Source organism: Pygocentrus nattereri, chromosome 26 (genome assembly GCF_015220715.1).
Source record: "Pygocentrus nattereri isolate fPygNat1 chromosome 26, fPygNat1.pri, whole genome shotgun sequence".
NCBI lineage: Eukaryota > Metazoa > Chordata > Actinopteri > Characiformes > Serrasalmidae > Pygocentrus > Pygocentrus nattereri.
Genome location: NC_051236.1, coordinates 23,902,714 through 23,923,848, shown reverse-complemented (window position 1 = coordinate 23,923,848; position 21,135 = coordinate 23,902,714). Strand labels below are relative to the sequence as shown.

The 21,135-nt window shown below is 38.9% G+C and overlaps 1 protein-coding gene across 16 annotated transcripts in view; it reads left to right on the top strand.

Moving 5' to 3' along the window:
- Positions 1-21,135, top strand: part of dock7 (dedicator of cytokinesis 7) — a 67,669-nt gene that overhangs the window by 30,657 nt on the left and 15,877 nt on the right. For 6 of the 16 annotated variants that reach the window (XM_017721677.2, XM_017721663.2, XM_017721653.2 and 3 more), the window contains exons 15-34: positions 3,193-3,310; positions 3,761-3,831; positions 5,130-5,268; positions 5,372-5,473; positions 6,307-6,393; positions 6,480-6,711; positions 6,856-7,020; positions 7,142-7,311; positions 8,662-8,754; positions 12,774-12,863; positions 13,345-13,440; positions 14,706-14,846; positions 15,063-15,176; positions 15,361-15,528; positions 16,128-16,279; positions 16,603-16,772; positions 17,533-17,687; positions 18,346-18,528; positions 19,748-19,904; positions 20,003-20,099. In XM_017721677.2, the coding sequence (XP_017577166.1) occupies positions 3,193-3,310; positions 3,761-3,831; positions 5,130-5,268; positions 5,372-5,473; positions 6,307-6,393; positions 6,480-6,711; positions 6,856-7,020; positions 7,142-7,311; positions 8,662-8,754; positions 12,774-12,863; positions 13,345-13,440; positions 14,706-14,846; positions 15,063-15,176; positions 15,361-15,528; positions 16,128-16,279; positions 16,603-16,772; positions 17,533-17,687; positions 18,346-18,528; positions 19,748-19,904; positions 20,003-20,099 (2,700 nt within the window). The remainder of the gene's footprint in view (positions 1-3,192; positions 3,311-3,760; positions 3,832-5,129; positions 5,269-5,371; positions 5,474-6,306; positions 6,394-6,479; positions 6,712-6,855; positions 7,021-7,141; positions 7,312-8,661; positions 8,755-12,773; positions 12,864-13,344; positions 13,441-14,705; positions 14,847-15,062; positions 15,177-15,360; positions 15,529-16,127; positions 16,280-16,602; positions 16,773-17,532; positions 17,688-18,345; positions 18,529-19,747; positions 19,905-20,002; positions 20,100-21,135) is intronic. The other 10 variants (XM_037534804.1, XM_017721670.2, XM_037534805.1 and 7 more) reach the window with 5 other exon arrangements.

The following is a 21,135-nucleotide window of genomic DNA, read 5'->3' as shown; positions in this document are numbered from 1 at the left end:
GAGGAGTGCTCTCTGGGCCGTGTGTGACCCTGCCTCTCCCAGGAGGTTGAGCTTCACGTCATTGTGGTGTTCATGGCATTTCACCCCAGCGATACGGTCCTCCATGATCTGCTCTGAGCCCTCCTGCAGCTCATTAAACCACAGGATCTATTCCAAGCCATCGCTACACTTACTGGCAGCGAGCGTCAATTTCCAAAGCCTTTTCCTCTTGTTTTAAGCCTTTTATGTGAGAACAGAAGTTTTGTTATATAATTTTGATTTTGATAATGATAAAAGCCTCCGGAGCTGTTTAATACATACATTAGGGCTCTTGGTACTTTAGCTTAGATCATAATTCTATTGTGGAAACAAACCCAGACATAGGTTGAAGGTTCAATCAATATAAAATGTAATTTGACAGGCGTGAAGTCAAGTGCGCGATTCTACAGACCTGTCTGATGGCCATCATTACACACTATGGACTGTTGGAGCCCCCATACCTTATAGGGACTATGGACTCTTAGATGCTCATGTGGAAGGCCTTACATGGCAGTCTATACTGTTCCTTAAGCCAGAAGGCTGATGCTCCGCTTTAGATCAAAAGTTGACACACTGGTGATGATAATGCTGCCCCAGTGTCCACACTGTCATGTATGCTGTCATATTGTATTACATCATGTATACTGCTGTTCAAAAGTTTGGAATCACTTTTCGGAAGTCATTATAAAAAGCAAATTTTGTTGCTTGCCCTGTAAAGCCTTACATATTTAAGGTAATTCATAAGAAGCTAGAACCCTATAAAACATAACAGTAAAATTAATGATAACTTATGTTAATAAAATTAATATCCATAACACATCTCTATGTAAATATGTGTAAATGGTCATTATTTGTAGCTATGATGAAAAATGAGTACCTTTTTAAACTCTTAGGACACACATGTGAACTGCTGAAACCCCTGAAAGCTGAGGGATTTCAGTCGTCAGAAGTCCATGCACAACACACCAAATGAAACCTTATGAACTGATACTACAACACAAGTGATGCCCAATCAGAGTTTGAGAGCAATAGTTTTTAATAAGACTTGCATTTGCTTAGTTAGTGAACTGAATTAGCAGTTACAGTGTTTTATCTCACTGTACCAGAATTTTTCATTTTTCTGTTAAATTCACTCCAGTTTTCTCTTGGGAAGTTATACCTATATTTCTAAGCTTGTCACCTTTTTCACTGCTCACAAGCTTGTTTTTCTAAACTCTCACAATTTATATTGTATATCTTTGTTTGAAAATTTTCCAATATATTGTTCCACTATTGTTCTTAGATGTGGCTGCTTGGATGTTGATCAGTGTTCGTTTTTGTGAGGCTCAGTATAAGCTGGTATTGTTCCCGCATTCTCTGTAGTTCTGTATCACACTATATTTGAATAACTGAATGGACATACACATTGCACACAAAGCACAGACAATTAAGTAGCCCATAACCTAATTTTAAGTAGCATATATAATCACTTAATCCAAAAGTACCAGAAAGTAATCAGATTGCAGATTACATTTTTAACATGTAATCAGTATCTGTACAGGAATATATGTTTAAACAACCCTCCCAACCCTGGTTATTTAATAACCTCTTGTTAAATCTGCCTTAGTTAGATTTGGAGACCTCTCTTGGAAAGCTGTAATTACATGCACACCTTTTTAATGTTGGGTGTGCTTCAGAACCCTTCCCTGAGTGCATGAATCTTTTGATTGTGAGCATATTGAAAGTGTATGAAAAGGCAAAATTTGGTGAAGAATGTATCCTGAGGATGCAAGTAAAGTATCATCATATCTTCATTAGTGTAATGTTGATTTTTTACTTTTGAGACCTAAACATCAAGTCAGCCTTCTTTTTGAGCCTGTGTGTGTGAAGTTAATATGAAAAGATCTGTGACGTGGTCTGAAAAGCTCTTGCAATATCCAACATGATTCCGCTGACCTGTAAATGAATATTTCAGGCTTTACAGAGTAACTTGCAGCAGGGCATGCACACCATATTTCAGTGTGTTTTTTTTTTTTCCTCTTCCAACTTAGTAATGCTACTACTTCCTATTAAAAAAGAAAGTGCAGCTTTAAAATACTATACTAGACCTGATGAAATAAAGCATCTGAAGCGGGATGTCTGGGCTATAATGGCTATAATATTTATATCTATATAGTTTACATTATTATATACAAAATCTAAATTATTAATTTGATAAGTAGTTCCAGTCTTATGGTAATGTCAGCCTTTAATCTATATATACACTCACCAGCCACTTTATTAGGTACACAAATAGGTTGCTAGTAAAAGGTTGGCCCTCCTTTTGCCTTCAGAACTGCCTTAATTCTTCATGGAATACTTTCAACAAGGTGTTGGAAACGTTACTCAGAGATTTTGGTTGGTTATTTGAGTTACTGTTGCCTTTCTATCATCTCAAACCAGTCTGTCCATTCTCCTCTGACCTCTCACATCAACAAGGCATTTTCGTCCACACAACTGCCGCTCACTGGATATTTCCTCTTTTTCAGACCGTTCTCAGTAAACACTAGAGATGGTTGTGCGTGAAAATCCCAGTGGATCAGCAGCTTCTGAAATACTCAGACCCGCCCGTCTAACACCAACAACCATGCCACGTTCAAAGTCACTTAAATCCCTTTTCTTCCCCGTTCTGATGCTCGGTCTGCACTGATGCTCGGTTTGTCTTGACCACCTTTTCATGCCTAAATGCATTGAGTGGCAGCCCTGTGATTGGCTGATTAGCTATTTGTGTTAACAAGCAATTGAACAAAATTGAATTGAATTGTGCCTAATAAAGTAGTGTGAGGGTGGGAGAGTGTGAGAGAGAGAGAAATTGTGTGCACTGTAACGCCGTGACTTCTCTGGCCAGGTGTAGTCCTCTAAATGAACTCATGAAGGACTAGGTCTGGCATCCCCTGGGACAGGGGGAGTATTTATGGCGTTTTATTTACTGTTCTTGACTGTTCAGAGCTGTTTCAGCAGTGAGGCTCATATGTTACCAGAGTTTGCTGTCAGATGGTCACAGATGTGTGTGTGTGTGTGTGTGTGTGTGTGTGTGTGTGTGTGTGTGTGTGTGTGTGTGTGTGTGTACAAAAGTGTACTATCTACTAAAATGTAGACAGCATTATGTGACAGAGTTTGAAACGCTGCTCCTCTCTCTCCCCGTTTGCCTTTTAGGAACATGCTGTATGTGTACCCACAAAGCCTGAATTTCGCCAATCGACAAGGCTCTGCCCGCAACATCACAGTGAAAGTGCAGTTTATGAATGGAGAGGACCCCAGCAATGCCATGCCTGTAAGCGTTGTAGGCCCTTATAAGTATGTGTGGACACCATACATTTAAACAGTTTACACTCACTATGACTACTGTATACACTTATATTACTACAATACCCACTATAAGACCTTATTTTATAATACCCAGGTTTACTGAGATTTGGCTAGGATCCTCAAGACTCATTCGTGAATTACAGCCCTTTGCTATATTAGCATTAACAAATAATGACTGTGATCAACGACTAAAAAATAAAATATTGTGCCTTCTCTGGCTTGTAGGCTGTCTTTTGCATTAACAGTACAGCATTCACACCGATCAGCCCTGTCTCTTTAACCTGTTCACTTATATTTCAATGAAATAGTGTTGTTTAGAATTCTGTGGTTGCATTAATTTATAACTCTTGCACTACTAAATATATTTAACATGTTAAGTTGTATACTTACTGCCTTTTCTTCCATGATTTTCCAGGTGATCTTTGGTAAATCCAGCTGTGCAGAATACTCAAAAGAGGCATACACTGCTGTGGTCTATCACAACCGGTGAGTTGAGTTCCAAGGCAGCAAAATTTCCATTGTCTGTAATGGTGACTTGTACATCCATGTTATTCATCTTAATATATTGCTGTGTACGTTCAGTGCTCCCTTATATGTTGAAGGTTTCCTCTAATTCTGAGCAGGTAATGCTCCCATCTCAATGTTAATTTAATGGCTGGTCCCACATGATGACACTGGAACTTTGCCACATCAGCTGATGTTAAAGTCTTGAGGCCATTGGAAGTTATGACACAAAGTAAAAGTTTTCATCACTCCATCACACACCTTTAGAATAGACTGCAGTTTCAGTGAAACTGTTCTTGACTTTTGTTGTGGCATTTACTGGGATTTCACAATGAGACAATTTTGTACAGTGAATAGAATAAAGGGTTAGAGTCTCTGTTTGGGTCATTAAGTTAACATGGGGCTTGGCACAGGGATGTCCAGCTAGGTGTTCTCTCTGTATTTCTTCACTTTGTAAAAAACAGGTGACTAAAGACAAACATTTGATCATATTTTATGTTCCTGAAGTTCAGAAGTAATAAATACTTGAAGAGATGAGGATGGTCATGTACGGATGCACAAGGGGAATTGGCAGATTTTTTTCTTCAGTCAATTATTTTTTTATTTTTGGTGAAACTGGGATTTTGTAACATATAGTAGACCACACTTTCAGTTACTTCATTTCCAGTCAAGACAGCCAGTAAAATACAACTAACTGTTAAGACTGAACTTTGGAGGCATGGAAAAATATCCCTGTACATTTCTTTGAAAAACGGAAAACAAGTGTCCTGGAAAGAATAAAAGCTACATTGATGGCATAGAATGAATGCACTACATACAGAAAGTACTGATTTTATTTTTAGTTGTTAATAGTTCTGTGTGCTGTTCTGTTAAATATGATTTATTGATGTTAAAACGATTAACTAGTTATTAAAGTCTATTTGACTGCAAATTAAGTATATGAAAGGTTCTCGGGTGACTTTTACCCAGTGCTGTAAATAAAGTAAGCCATGTTAAGTGCACTTCTGCTGTTTTTGAATGCTGCTGTTACACCAATATGCTGTAGCATAATTATGCATGATTATTGTGTTAGTAATCACTTGCCTCTTACTTTAGAAGCATTTTCTGTTTGTGGTATTTAAATGGGCACATTATAGCTTTATAAAAAGCAACGGCCCATTAAATACTTTTGTCTAATGAAAGTACTGAAAATATCCGAGTGTGTTTCAGGATGAGTGCACCCCTGCTGTCGTGGGTTATCTAGTCCAGCTTCTTTACATGCTTCCTGTGCATCTTGCTAGTTCCCCAGATTTCCATGATGAGGTTAAAGTTAAGCTGCCAGCCTCTCTGACTGACCATCACCACATCCTCTTCACCTTCTACCACGTCAGCTGCCAGCAGAAACAAAACACTCCTCTGGAAACACCAGTTGGATACACGGTATATGTTTGCAAATTTATTTAGAAGCAGCACTTTATACTCAAACACACAGGCATATTCTTAAGTCTTTGGCATGTTTCATGTCTTTGCTTCTCCCTGGCAGTGGATCCCTATGCTGCAGAATGGACGCCTGAGAACGGGCCACTTCTGCTTGCCGGTGTCTCTGGAAAAACCACCCCAGTCTTACTCTGTTCTCTCTCCTGATGTAAGACCCATGTTAATGCTCAAATACAGAATTTTTTTTAAAATGGAGTATATGGAGCCAGTCTTAGTCCAACACATAAACACATACTTTGTTTAGTGTATATATGCAGCTGAGAAACCCTTTTCACTGAATCATGCACTCCACTGTACCTTCTAAAGTCTCCAAAATTGTAGTTGTCCAATACTGAATACTCTATCCATCCATCCATCCATTTTCTAAGCCGCTTCTCCGTCAGGGTCGCGGGGGGATGCTGGAGCCTATCCCAGCAGTCTTTGGGCGGAAGGCAGGATACACCCTGGACAGGTCGCCAGTCCATCGCAGGGCACTGAATACTCTAATAAACTGAAAATAACACATTAATATGTTAACAGAAGAAAATATTTTAGTGTTTCATAAAATACACTGGCTGCATTAGGAACACTATACTAATGATAGAGGTATTGGGTTGGATTTTGAGGGAATTTTTGGACCACATTGTGCATCTTTATGTATTAATGTCACTTGCACAGGCCCAAAAAGAAGGTCTGGCTGCATATTTAGGTCTGAAATACAAAATCAAATTTTGACAGAATTCCCTTAAAACACTCTAACATGCTCACAATCATTAGTTTCAGTTGTACAGGGAAGGGATTCGAAGCACAACCCACATTACAAAATGCTCTTACAAACATTTCCACTAGAGAAGTCTCCATATCCCAAAATGTACGTAGTGTAGCCTTAAGCAGACTGATGCATTTTATAGTGCAGTAGTCAATGCATTGATTTTTAGCATTCTGTCAAAATGTTTTATGTAATGCAATTTCTGTTTTTGTTTCATTCATATATTTTTACAGGTTCCTCTTCCTGGTATGAAGTGGGTGGATAACCACAGAGGCGTGTTCAATGTTGAAGTCGTAGCAGTGTCCACTATCCACACACAGGTAGCTTAACTCTAATACTTGCATTTCTAAAAGGACTTAAGTTACTTCTTTTAAGTTACTGGATTTGATCTTTCCCCCATCTCCAGGACCAATATCTGGATAAGTTCTTTGCGCTGGTGCATGCTCTGGACGAGCATATGTTCCCAGTGAGGATCGGAGATATGCGTATCATGGAGAACAATCTTGAGGCGGAGCTGAAAGCAAGCATCACCGCATTAAGCTCCTCCCAGCTGGAGCCTGTGGTGCGCTTCCTTCACCTGCTGCTGGACAAACTGGTACTGCTGGTGGTGCGACCACCCGTCATCGCAGGACAGATCGGTACCACCTCGTCCTAGTCTATTTGTCTTTATAATTAAGTACCTTATTTACCACTATCTTTAAAATTGTCTTCGAATGTCCTTACCTATCCACCCTCTCAGTCTAAATCTTCCTCCTCTCCTTCTGCATCTTTTTTCATTGCAGTAAATCTTGGTCAGGTCTCTTTCGAGGCGATGGCATCAATAGTGAACCGTCTGCATAAGTACCTGGACACCAGCCAAGACATGCACGGCCGCAACAGCCTCCTTTCATCATACATCCATTATGTCTTCCGTCTGCCCAACATGGACCCAAACTCACCTTCCCCAGGTACGCCTTCTGGTCTCTTATGTTCGGACAATATATGATCATTTAAAAGGAATGAACATTAGCATTGCTCAGATAAGAAAGTGCTAACCTTTTCTGGCCTCTGCTTTATCCATGGCAACAGGTCCTGGAGGCTTGGGTGGTTCGGTGCATTACGCCACTATGGCCCGTTCTGCTGTCAGACCTGCCAGCCTCAATCTCAACCGGTCCCGTAGCCTTAGCAACAGTAACCCAGACATCTCTGGCACGCCCACGTCCCCGGACGATGAAGTGCGCTCCATTATTGGCAGTAAGGTAGGAACATTTATGCTTGGCACTGGCATTTTGAGAATTTCTTGTGTTTGCCTAAAGCTAGCAAGCCTGTTTAGCTAATGCTTTACATTGCATATGCAGTTTAGCTGCTTAAACATTTTATCAGGAGCTGTAAGCAAATGCACCATAGTGTGTAATCTACACCTCATTTTTATGTGAATCTATTTAGATTGTCTGTCTACATTTTCTCACATCAACTTTTGATAATTTAGCTGTTTCATTTGAGTGTAGTATATAGCAAATAGCTCATTCTAGTGACATTTCATAGCTTCTCTAGCAGACTTTATTAATAAGCAAGTTTGGAATGCTGCAGCTCCTCTTAAATCAGTGGTGATAATAAATCTCTGCATTACAGAAAGCCTTTTGTAGTGCCGTCTACACTGGCTGCATTTCTCAGCGCTGTTACATTTCACCCTTATGGCTCACTGGTAGGGCAAACATCAGCTAGAACATCTTATCTGTGTAACCCCTTTAACATCAGCCTACAGACAACAGGAAAACATTGACATCAACTACGGTCTTGTAAAACGGATGCAGAGATCGACCTCTTGCAATGCAGCAAAGCAGATACACAACTTTCACATATAGGAGTCTGTATGTAATCAAAACCTGTAATGGAAAACGCAGTTGATTTTTTTTTGTAGTCAGATAATGGATTGTCTGAAAATAATCTGCACTAGCAAGACCATTTGATTTGAATAAGCTTTTACTTCACCTATGTGGGCCTGATGTTGTTTATAAATGGAGGCATATGTTGCAATGAAAGCTCATTTTATTTTCTGTGATGTGGAATTGATATTTATCTGCAAACTTGCTCTGTGTGATGTACTTTTATTTACTAAATGCAGAAAACTACAACAGAAATATAAAAGGTTTAAGAAGAAAGTTTTGCTCATTACAATTAATAATAAAAAAACAGTTTGAGTCTGACTTTTGAAATGTGTTTTAGGTGCAAACCTTTAACTTGAACATTAACCTAACTTGTTTTTAGTATTGCTGTCTTGTACCTTTTGTGATTGTGAATGCTCTGTTCTATTGAATGAAACTGCTGAATAATGCTCTTAATCCTTCCAAATTAAACTCTCAAATCTTGTGTAATGAAATGAGCTATAATTACTAAAAGTCTAACTTACCTACTTTTCTCTGAGTAAGCTCTATGTTGGGTGTTTGCAATGATGACTAGTTTTGAACTAAATGACTTTTATCCCCTTTTGCTTACCCGTGGCATTGACCTGTAACTTTTGACTTGTCGCTGTTCCCCTTGCTTGCTCGCTCCTGCCCGTGACCTTGTGACCGTGTGACCCCTTCGCTTCCCTCCCCCTTGGCTCGCAGGGCTTAGATCGCTCCAACTCCTGGGTGCACACCATGGGCTGCAAGAGCGCCCCCTGGGGGACCAGCCCTGGCTCAGCTTCTGATACTATGCAGGTCATTCAAAAAATCCAACCCCATGGAAAGAAACAAAAAACACCTCACACACCTGCCCAGCACCTCTAAAGGCTACAGTACCCACAATCCCTGTTTTTAGATCCCGTGTCCTCACTCAGCAACTCCTGCTCCTTGTATTCACAATGTCCATGCAGTCTGTGACTGTAGGTAAAGCCCAGTTAGACTCTCAACCACTAGGCTGGTACAGACCATTCTGAATCTCATGAGCTTTCACTTTGTTGCACTCTTTAGATTCAGTCGGGCATTCCTCCAGTTAGGCCATATGGGCTTAGAATGAATGTTAGTCAATAAGTCAGTACACTCTCAATTATGGGTTAATCAACAACGCCCTTATTTTTGTTATCAGTGTTTTAACACATTTTGTGTCAGGCCACAAAAATGGCATACTGTACTGTCCAAAAGTCTTTGATCTGAGAAATTAGTGTTTATTTGTTCAAAAAAGCACTAACATTCAAAAAATACAAATAAATATTGTGATATACATTGTGATTTAATGTCTGTCAGTGTGTTAGATTAACCATTTCCAGACCTCTAGTCAATGAAGTCCAGTATTTAGTTACCATCTAAGAAGACCTAGTTTATCTAATCAGTGAATAAATCAGTTGTGTAACTTTTAACTTTAAAAGCCAAGAAGAGTCCAGTACTTATCTATTTGTATTTTTAATAATGTTATGCATTGCCAGCAAAAATACACTTAATGTGAAGATAAATGGTTTTGAATGGTTTTCTTGACTACCTAAGGCTTTTGCCCAGTTCACATCTCTGACACAAACTCTGTACATTCATATAATAGAGCCCGACCAATATGTTGGTTGGCTAATAATGTCAGCTGAGATTGTTGGTCTGTGATGTTATCAGTTTCAGAAAAATGCCTCTTAGTATGGCACTGTTTAGCTGAAACTTTCGGAGTGTAAAGTAAAAATATATAATGTACATATAAAATTATATCTGCTAAAATTAATAGTTATCAAAATGTTTAGCTGTTTAAAATCAGTAATGCTATTGGCCACAAAATTATCAGTCAGCCCCTGTCACATGTGTACCCATGTTGGAGTTTTTTCTGGACCTCGTGTAGCTCATCATAACACGTTGAACCAACCAAAAAGGAAAACGGCTGCCTAGTGTGGAGATGCCAGGCTAAATTCATGGAGCAAATCAGAATTAAAGCTTGTGAGATTGAGAATGGTTTTTACTATGCTACTCAACCACTCTCTGCTACACTGAAAACTCATGTTGAGCGCTATTCAAAGTGGGTTAGTTTTGCCAGTAGAGGTTCTGTAATGTAATTTGTAATTGATTTGACTGGCTCATCTCATAGAGGTGAAAGTTTGTGTGTTGTTTCCTTGAATTAGAACACACAGCCCAGTTTGAAAGGTCATAGCCTGGATGTTTAATGTTCAAACCAGGTTTGTGCAATAGCCACCTCTCTCAGTAAAATGGTCATGTGTGCCTAGATTGGAATAGCATTGCTTTTACTGAGGGAGCTCCAGGTTCAAACACCTGCAGAAAGTAATTTAAAACCGTTATTACTCAAATTTCATAAAATCTATAGACAAAGCAAATGAATGATGAATGAGTAAATGAATGGATCACATCCATTGTCATTTAAATTACAGCACCTCTGTGCGTAAATCTAACCATAAACTAGGCTGTTGAAAGAAAACTATGGTACTGGTTAGTCAGCCTAATTTTAAAGCCCCAGGGAACGTAAATTTGTGTTTTCTTTGTAGATTGCTTTTCTAGGCACACAGTATACACATACAATAAATTTGCTCTGAATAACTGTCCAATGCTCAAATTGGCCAATGTATATTATAGTTTAATGTAAACTCATTAGTCCTAATCTTGAGACACGTGTACATAAACAGTATCCTCACCAATCACAAGGCTGATGTAATTTGTCTCGCCAACACGGCTCCAGCAGAACTATACTCCCTTGCAGTCTCTTTGTGTTCGAGTCAGAGAAACTCAGTGCACAAAAAATAACAATAAGCAAAAGCTAACAAGCTATGCCTGTCTGAGCTATCAGGCTACATTAGCTTATCTGTCATTCATCCATTCATCTGTCCCATCATCCCTTCATTTGTTCACCCAGCTTGCATTACATGAGTGTGTATCAAGCAGTAAACTGAATAAGAATCTTACCTTCTTTAAGACATCCCTTACAGGGATATTCACTTCTGCAAATTTTAATTTAATTAATTTACATATGTCGTTGTTGGAACAAAACCTCGTATCTCCAAAATAGTAACTTTACAGGAGGATGGAAAAAAAACTTCCTTTTAATATAAGTTCATGGAACCAGATTTTTTTGCTATATATATATAATATAGCGTGCCTGTGTGTATATATATTTTATAAGTCTTTATTCCTGCATATAATCACTGTCCAAAGAAAAACCTGTATCTCCATAATAATAAATGTTCAAACTGCTGTGTTCAAACAATCTAGAATAATAAAAACCAACAAAGAATATTCAGACCATGTCCACACAGTTGTCAGATATTACATTTTAGTATCGTACAAACATTTGTGATATTTTACACTGTGTTCCCTGGGACTTTAAATAGTTTCTACCAGAGACATGTAAGTGGGTTAGGTTTAAAATAAATTTGATGAGTGTTAGGAAGCACAGTAAATGGCCACTCTTCATGTTGAAGAAGGCAAGATGCTGTCCACATTGTGAACGTGTGTTTATTTTTTTATCATTTTGATTGACCTTACTTCTAACACAAAGTGGTTGAGAGGTTAAATCATTTCCCTGCCATCCATCCATACGTTTTTCATTCCTTCTTTATTTTTCTTCTGCTAAACCCTCCTCTTTTCTCCTCTCCATTGCCTTAATCACACTATGAGCACTGCATGGCCACCAAATGACTAAACCCACTCTCACTCACTCACTCTGGCATGTCATGAGATGCTGCATGTGAATGTGTGTGTATGAGAAAGATGGAGAGAAATTTTTCTGTATGTCTGTATGTATGTTTTTATTTGTGTCTGTCTGTCTGTCTTATGGAAACGACTGATCATTTCAGTTCATATGGCTACTTATGGGAGTAATTTTTGGCCTCCCTCAAATAGATTAATGTATTCCTGAGCTTTCACGAAATAAAAAAAAAAGCATTCAGAATTTTTCTTAAAGAAGTAAATAAATAAATACAATCAATGTGTACATTCAAAGCATTCCATTCCATATAGTTTATACTTTTTTTCTTTTTTTATACTGTTTTTTTATTTTTTATTTTAATAAAAACTGTCAGTATCCTAACTTTGTAACTTTGTGGAATGGAGGGTCTCTGTGTACACAGTACTATGCAAAAAGCAGAGACCGCCCTTGATTTATTTAATTTCCTGTCAATATGGCCTTTAAGTACAATTTATTTATTTCTATGTTTGTATAGGATCCTGAATCAAGTTCCACTCTTGATGCAGATCTGAAAAAAATACACAGGTGTTTCTGTCCATCCTACCACTGTGAGAGGACAACTCAACAATATAAGTCTGAAAAAATGTGTAGCTCTCAAGAAGGCCTTACTGAGAAAAGGAATTAGACTTAAATAGCGCTACAGCAGCAAATCTGAGATGTTGCGTAAGGTTTTTTTTTTTTTTTTTTTACTGGTGAGTCTAAATTTGTTATTAGGGTCACTTTGGTAGTGAGAAGCAGGAAATGCAACCAACTTTTAAGACTGAACTTTAGAGGTGTGAAAAAGTAATAATGCAGATTTCTTTGAAAAGCTTTTTTCCTTAAGCTGAAAAAAGTAACTTGTACTTAATGGCTGGTTTGAATGGAAATGAATTAAATAAACGGTGCTGTCTCACTTTTGCACAGTACTGTGCTATTATAGTTTGTGCTGTCTTACTGTGTTATGTTCTGTCTTTAGGGTGGGTGTGTGTGTATGTATGTGTGTAGTTGTGTCTATCTGAATAGCAGATGGCACCACACACTCCTGTCCTTCACACTAATCTGTTGTCACCCTTCCATTCATCCCCACCCATAGGCCATGGAGCGCAGTGGCAATCGCATGTCATCGCACACTGAGAGCGCCAGTTTCTTGCAAACTTTAACAGGACGCTTGCCGACCAAAAAGGTAGAGACCCAACACCGTGGAGGGGAGGAGCCAACCCCCTCCTCGCCTCACCCTGCACCTGTCTTGTCTGTGGATGTGTGCTTCTTGGTTTAATGGTGTTTGGTGTGGTGGTTGTGGTCTTGTTGGATGCTGATTACGTGTTCCGTCTTTGTCGTGAATGCAAACCGGTGATTGTGTGATGGAGGAAATATGTAACACATGCTGTTTGGCGCACCTATTCGATCTAGCCGTGCCTGTTGGAGTATATCAATACTTGATGTTTGATTTTTGTGCTGATGAACCCCCAAACACCCCCTCCCCCCCAAACACCACCACCTCCCTCACCCTGTTTAATCTAGGGCTCCACTCTTACAGCAGCCAAAGGGATTCTGTGTCAGAGGACTATTTCTTTTCCTGTAGTAGTGTTAAGATACAATGATTTATTTGTTCAGTAGGTAGCTGTGGATGACTGTTGATCTGATGCTCTGATGGTGTTCCTTAGCTCTTCCATGAGGAGCTAGCTCTGCAGTGGGTGGTGAGCAGTGGCAGTGTGAGGGAAGGAGCCCTTCAGCAGGCCTGGTTCTTTTTTGAGCTTATGGTAAGTATGATAAAGGACCAATAATGAACATTTGCCTTTACAATACAATGTTTCTTAAAATAATAGCTGGTTCAATTTACGCTGTTTCCCATTGTCATGGTCATACAAGACATCCAAGACATTATTTGTTGTCTGAAGTCTGCTTATTTACTTTGTACCAGATCTATGAGGCTAATTTAACTAACAATCAATATAAACTCTACCAATTAGCATCAGGCAAAGTACACATTTGCTTCTAACAGAAATGATTTGTTAAGGAGTGGCAAATTGACTTGTGTTTTTTAGCCCTGTATTATATGCAACTTATAAAAATCAACAATAGTACAGACAAAATACATTTTTCTCCCATTTTTATATATAGCAGCTTGTTATCGATTACTGCAAGTCCATTACTCCATGCTACATTCGCCTCAAACTTGTTCAGAACTAAAGAATCAAGTTTATTTGGGTAAGGGATGAAATGTATTTGATTGTTTGCCAGACTGTAATTTTGAGACGCATTCTGGCCTAAAACTAGCATTTCATACGTTATTTGTTTTGTTATTTCAGTATTCTGTCACAGCATTATATCCTTAAGCCTTAGTTTGGCATTTTATAATTTCATTTTGTTTTTATGTTTTCATTCATCAATTGTCCGACTAATCCTCAGCATACCTTACATAAATACGTCTTCTAACTATGTCTAATCCCTTTGCTGTCAATCAATTCTGATTGCTAGCCACTGATCTACAGGCTAATAAATACATACACAATAATAAATACAACTGGGCTAACATTAGTGGAACTTCTACCCTGATCACGGAGCAAAATTATAAAGAAAATGGTGATTCTGTCTGTACAGCCGGAGAAAGACGCCAAAGGTATCTAGATAGTCAGGTAGGTTTCATTGCTAACTTGATCTTTTAGCTTGTTGTCCTCCTCATCTGATGAGTCAGTTCTGTCATTTGACAAGCCATTTCGGTCATTCAAGTAATCGATTCTCTTGTTGTAGTGATGATTTGAAGACAGGTGCACCAGTTGTAACATAACAATAAGAGCAGTAACAGTATGGCATGGTGGGTAGCGCTGTCGGAGAAGCGGCTTAGAAAATGGATGGATGAATGGTATTTCATATAGCTAACTCATGATGTCCTGTAGGACCTAGGGTACCTGTCTAATGTTACAGGCAGAGCAGTGTGCATAGTAGTCTGCTTCTTTCCTTGTAGCAGAATCACTTCTTGTCTATTTAAAACTGGTATATTGTAATGCCATGACTCTGATTTCAGGTTAAGAGCATAATCCACCACTTATACTTCACTGACCGCCTGGAGTCTCCCAGGAAGAACCGCTTCCCTGAGCGCTTCATGGACGACATCACTGCTCTGGTTAGCACCATTGCTGGTGACATTGTCTCACGCTTCCAGAAGGTAAGATAGCATTAGCAGGCAAACATTATAATCTTGTAGCCTTTGCAGTTTTGATAAATACTGTTCATTTGTGTATCTGAAAATCTGATTTATGTTTAAAAAGCAAAGCTGGTACAGATAAACAAATCATACCTAATAACATTTATTATAAATTGGCTCATTTTGGGTATGGATTATGTTTGACATGACATGCCATCTGTTCATTGTTCCATTTAGGATCTGGAGTTGGTGGAGAGGCTTAATGCAAGCTTGGCCTTCTTCCTTAATGATCTACTGTCTGTCATGGACAGAGGTTTCGTTTTCAGTCTCATCAAGACATACTGGAAACAGGTACCTCGAAATTCTACTTGCCGGTGTGTCCTTTTCTAATTCTAATTCTGAGATTTGTTGTGTGTTTAGGATTGGAAATTTGGCATTGGCTTTCAGTGTTCCAGCTAGTTAATATGTATGAACTTCAGTGATCATTAAGTGACCACATTTTACACCTAGAATTGCATTGTTCTTTTTCCTCCAGGTGTCCACAAAGCTGTATGCTCTGCAGAATCCCACTCTGGAATCTCTGAGGCTGGACTTCCTGAGGATCGTCTGTAGCCATGAGCACTACGTCACCCTAAATCTGCCCTGCAGTCTGCTCACTCCCCCGGCTTCCCCCTCTCCCTCTGTGTCCTCTGCCACCTCACAGGTAAAACTCAGACAAGGAGTTGATTTGAATTATGATTCTTTTGGATAAAGGATATTTCATCATGAAGTCCCTATTCTCACAAGTCAATTTGATTAGATTATGTTGGAATGATTAAAACAGTGGTAAATATGACATGGATATGATTATTATTATTATTATGATTATTTTAATTTCTTTACATTGACCAATTAAAATCCCACTGTAACCAGTACTATGAGTCTTTTGATATGCCAACAACATTCTCTGAGGCAACAGTCTCTTGAAGAGCCAGCTACCATCAACCAGCTCATTAACAATGAAGCCCTGAATTTTTCTGTGTTCTGATTAGCAAGCAGTGTCATCTGCTGCATTTTTTCTACTTAGCAAACACCTCAGTACTTTTTTTTTTAAGCTTATCACCTACTTACCGCAGTGTGGTCCACAAATTTGTCATGCCCATTTAAAACTGCAGCCCCAACACTGCTACAGTACCCACCTAGTCATCATGTGTACTGACCAAAATGATAATGATTTTAATAAAATATGCTACTCCTGACTCTGATTGTCTTGCTCTTTCTCTCTTCCTGTTTCTCTTTCTCCTTCTTTCTTCCTCTTTCCAGAGCTCTGGGTTTTCCACCCATGTGCAGGACCAGAAGATCGCTAATATGTTTGAGTTATCGGTTCCCTTCAGAGAGCAGCACTACATGGCTGGTTTGGTTCTGACTGAACTTGCCATTATTCTGGACCCAGAAGCTGATGGGTTAGTACACTGGTGTGTGTCATGTCTCATTTCATTTCATCTCATCTCACATTCATTTTTCACACTCTGTGTTGTCTGATATCCAGCAACATATTAGACATGCCTAATAAGTTTGATTTTGGTGGAAATCACACTTTAACAGAGCAGTGTCATGAAATCCATCCAGAGTAAACTTTTGGCAGCAATCATGTGTTTTCAGTTATGCCTCCTGTTCTCCAACTGTGAAGGAGTTATAGCATCACAGTGGAAATAATTGTACTAAGCATCATGTTAGCTGGTGACTACATTATCTAACTACATCTTACAGCATTTAATCTCACTCTCTCTGTGTGTAGGATGTTTGGCCTGCATAAGAAGGTGATCAATGTGGTCCATAACCTGCTGTCCAGCCATGATTCTGACCCCCGCTACGCTGACCCTGAGGTCAAAGCCAGAGTTGCAATGCTATACCTGCCTCTCATTGGCATTGTCATGGAAACCTTGCCCCAGCTCCATGACTTCACAGGTATGTGCAAAAGTCTTTGGAGCTCAGTGGGGCAAATTAATATGACTTATGTCAGCATAACAAGTACAGCAACTATATGACATTTAAATAAATTTTGTGTGTGTATGTGTGTATATATATATGTACATACACACATATAAGGCCAGTGAAAAGGAAGGTCCAAGTCAGAAAGGTTCTGCTCCACCCATTTTGACTTTATCCATACAGAAGGGCAAATAAGACTTGTGTTTTGTAGACTACATGTCCACATTGCAACCCAGAAGTGATCAAATCTGATAGATCATATCAATCACATCAAGTTTGGTTGTCATAGTAATATACAAGCAGGTGTGCGAATGTAAACTACAGTAAAGCAGAGAATAATTTTCCTGATACACATTCTGACATCTAGGTTCCACATACCAAATGGCCAAAACAAACAAACAACAAAACACCTGATATGCAGTTTGAGTGGTCGAAATGGGTTGCATGTCCAAATTTGACTTTGTTTTGAAATTTAGCTTGAGAATGTTGTTTCATTTGGCTCTTTGCTGTGGCTTTTTGCCATTTTGAAAGTCTTTCCTGTTCACATTAGATATGAAACACAATCTGATTTAAGCTGCCTGTTTATCCTGACTGATTTTCCTCATTGCTGTAACTTTAACTAGAATAAACAACAGAATGTTGAGCTAAAGTTATGCTGCAAAAATATGCTGCATTCCTTCACAGTGAGGAATCTGCTGGATCATTTGATGTGGTTTGGTTTTGACCTCTCATACAGAATCACATAACCAGTGGGGCCGTCCTGGTGGGCCTGGAACAGATGAACAGGAAGCCGAGGGCAACAGCATGATCAGTCAGACTGTAGCAATGGCAATAGCAGGGACTTCTGTCCCACAGATGTCACGGCCAAGCAGTTTCTTGCTCAACCCGCAGGTAAAGTGACCTAGACTGCCAGAACATAAGCCTGCCAGACGTAAGACACAATCTTTCTTAATTTCTTGGATTTTATTTCTTTCTTTACACAGTTTTAATTCCAGTGTTTCGAAACTTTATGTTGGACAATGTTCTAATATCTAAGTTAGCGTCATAACAGCTTTAGGTAACAGCTGTGAGTGATTTTTATATTATTTTTCTAAATTTCACAGCTCATACAGTTTATGTGATGGGGACACAGAAGGAACTTAGCTCAGGACAGTCTCAGTATGTTGCAGTCTGGGAAACATACAGTGCAGATAATAGTAAATTTATTCTACCTTTGCAAAATAGACTAATGCCTTCAATCTGGGTCAGTAGGTGTAAAAGAGAATGAAATGGTGCATGTGAATATAAATATAATGTAAACATTTGGCCAGCTGCTTAAAATCGTCATATCTCAAGCATCAGCATTGGGTTACTTATGATTGCCAACCTTACATTTTGCACATTATCAGAAACAGAAGTAATTTGGTCAGATTTCAGAGTATTCCCAAAAGTGTAGGTTAGCGAGATAATGAACATTTTCAATCAACCACTCTCTTTATCCATGTCTCTTTCTCTCTCTCTCTCTCTCTGTCTCTCTCTCTCTCTCTCGCTCTCTCACTCTTCATCACAGGCCACCCGTCAGCATGGCACTTTCTCTCCTGAGTCCAGTCGCAGTCTACTCATCTGTCTGCTGTGGGTTCTGAAGAACGCTGATGAGATGGTACTGCAGAAGTGGTTCACTGACCTTTCTGTATCTCAGCTGAACCGTCTGCTGGACATGCTTTATCTCTGTGTCTCTTGCTTTGAGTACAAGGTGATCCCCTTTACACTTTTTGGTAGAGTGAATCATGAAGTAATTTAAGCAGTGGTGGACAGTAACTAAGTAAATGTAATTCGTTTCTGTGCTTAAGTAGTTTTTTTCGTGTGTCTGTACTTTACTTAAGTTTTTCCATTTTGGGCGACTTTTTACTTTCACTCCGCTACATTTCAAAGTCTAATATCTTACTTTTTACTCCACTACATTTTGTGAAATCCGTCGTTCCTTTTGGTTTCTGTGTGTATAAAAACGTAACATGTCAAAACAAAAGAAGCGCAAAGTAAGAACACCGTTCAGATCACAGCGGTCACTTTGTTCTGAACTTGTTTTTACCTTTTGGTCATCCCGACCCAGTGCAGCACACAGTTCAATGTCAGTGCAGCAGTGTAAAATTTTGGGAACACATACGTCCCTAAATTATGAACTAACCTAACTTTGTGTAAATGGACCACTTATAGAAATATGTCCGCAGTCGTGACTGGCCTGTTTCTTTTTTTCTGAATTAATACAAACACTTTCATTTTATAATAAATTAGTTTGGGTTAGTTTATGTTTATGAACAGAGGCCTACAGATCAACACAGTAAAGGAAAACCTATTTGTGATCCTGAGTTTAAAGCCAGTTTTTCTTTCAGCTTGTAACTAATTTACATAGTAATCTTAAACTGAAACTTTGCTTGTTTGTAAAAGTGATTTCAGAGCCACTCGGTTCTCCCTGATGGAAACTGTTTACCTTCAGTGTTTTGTGCTTATGATCATTTTAATAGACGTCAGCATCACTAATTAATGACGTTCTATTAAAAGACTGGTTTACCAAGAGAGACGCTGGAGGACTTTCACCTAAAATGAGTTCATGAAGCGAGTCTTGTTATAAAAATGATTACAGGACATCAGAGCCAGAATTAATCGTTTAGTACTTTTACTTTCGATACTTAAGTACATTTGAAGGCAAATACTTTTGTACTTTTACTCAAGTTGAGGTCTAGAGTAAGGACTTCTACTTTTACTGGAGTAATACTTTACCTTGGGTATCTCTACTTTAACTCAAGTACATGATTTGTTTACTTCGTCCACCTCTGAATTTAAGCAACAATATTTGCTGTCAAGACCTTTTCCCCAATGGATTTTTAAAAGTAATTAATCACACAATTAAATTATTCAGTTAAGTTAATGCATGTGTGTTTTTTTTCCCTTGTCCATCCATCTCACAAAAAAAGGCCCATTTTTTGTTCATGCAGGGAAAGAAAGCATTTGAGCGCATGAACAGTCTAACCTTCAAGAAGTCTAAAGACATGAAGGCCAAGCTGGAGGAGGCCATCCTGGGCAGTATTGGAGCCAGGCAGGAGATGGTACGACGCAGCCGAGGACAGCTAGGTTTGTGCAGGGGTTATATTTTTCTGAATTTATATCTGTATAACATCTAATTTGATGTTCTTGTGATGGAGCTATTCTGAAACCCTTTTCTCTTTTAGAACGCAGTCCATCAGGCAGTGCCTTTGGCAGTCAGGAAAACCTGCGCTGGCGGAAGGATATGACACACTGGCGTCAGAACAGTGAAAAGATGGACAAGTATGACTACTTGTGTTATCGTCTATTTTATTTTCAAGCTACAAATTACAAGCTGGTCTATTAAAATTGCATTTACAGTCATTTCTCATTAGCATAATGTAGTGCACACATTCAGAAAGCATTTAACTTGAATATAAATGAAATCCTGACTTCTCAGTTCAGGGCGAGTGTTGAAGCTTAAGGACTGTGGGAACTGTGGTCTGGCTCATGGATTTTGCTTGTTTTGTGTCCGATTTTGCACAATTTCATCTCGTATGTTCATCCATTCTTTTTCTGAATCATTTCTTACATTTATCTAGGCCTGTGACAATTGTGAAATTTTAGGTCATGATTACGTGCTGTGAGCATAATTACAATTAACAAGTTGTTATTGTTTATTGCATGCAACTGTTAAAGTACAAGCATAAAACAGCCAAAATTTGCCTTGCTTCCCAGCTGTTGTTACTTAGCAGCTCCTAGTCTCACAAGACCAGATATGATCTACTACATATCTGGGCAAAACTCTTAAACTTTCAGGGCTGGATTACAGCAAAATCTATCACTAACAAGGGTACATGACCTCTAAAGCCCACCCTAAATTTCTCTAGTCTGTGCTTTTTTTTAATGTCCAGAGTACAATCAACAACAGAAGCAAAACAAGCATCTAGTGAAATACTATCATCATCACAATAGGTCATTTATTTTGCCACTTGTAACGTTCTCCACACACAATACACGTCTATACGCTTAGTTTTGTGGGGAGACTTTTCAGTCATGCTAATTTACGCTTCATCCATGGGCTAACAACTTGAGTACCATCAGTCCTTACTGTGAGCACCACCTTAATGAGGTGTTGGATTGGTTTAAAGAATTCCTTTCCAATTTGTTCCCACTGTAGTAATTCTACCCCAAAACTTTTGTTGTCCACAGACATTCACATCTGATTCTGTAAGATGAAGTTGCTCCCAACTGGTGACACACACAGTTTGAGCCTGAGTAAACAAACATCACTCTGAAAGTGTTAGAAGATAGTTTTCAGTAAGACCCATGACAAAGC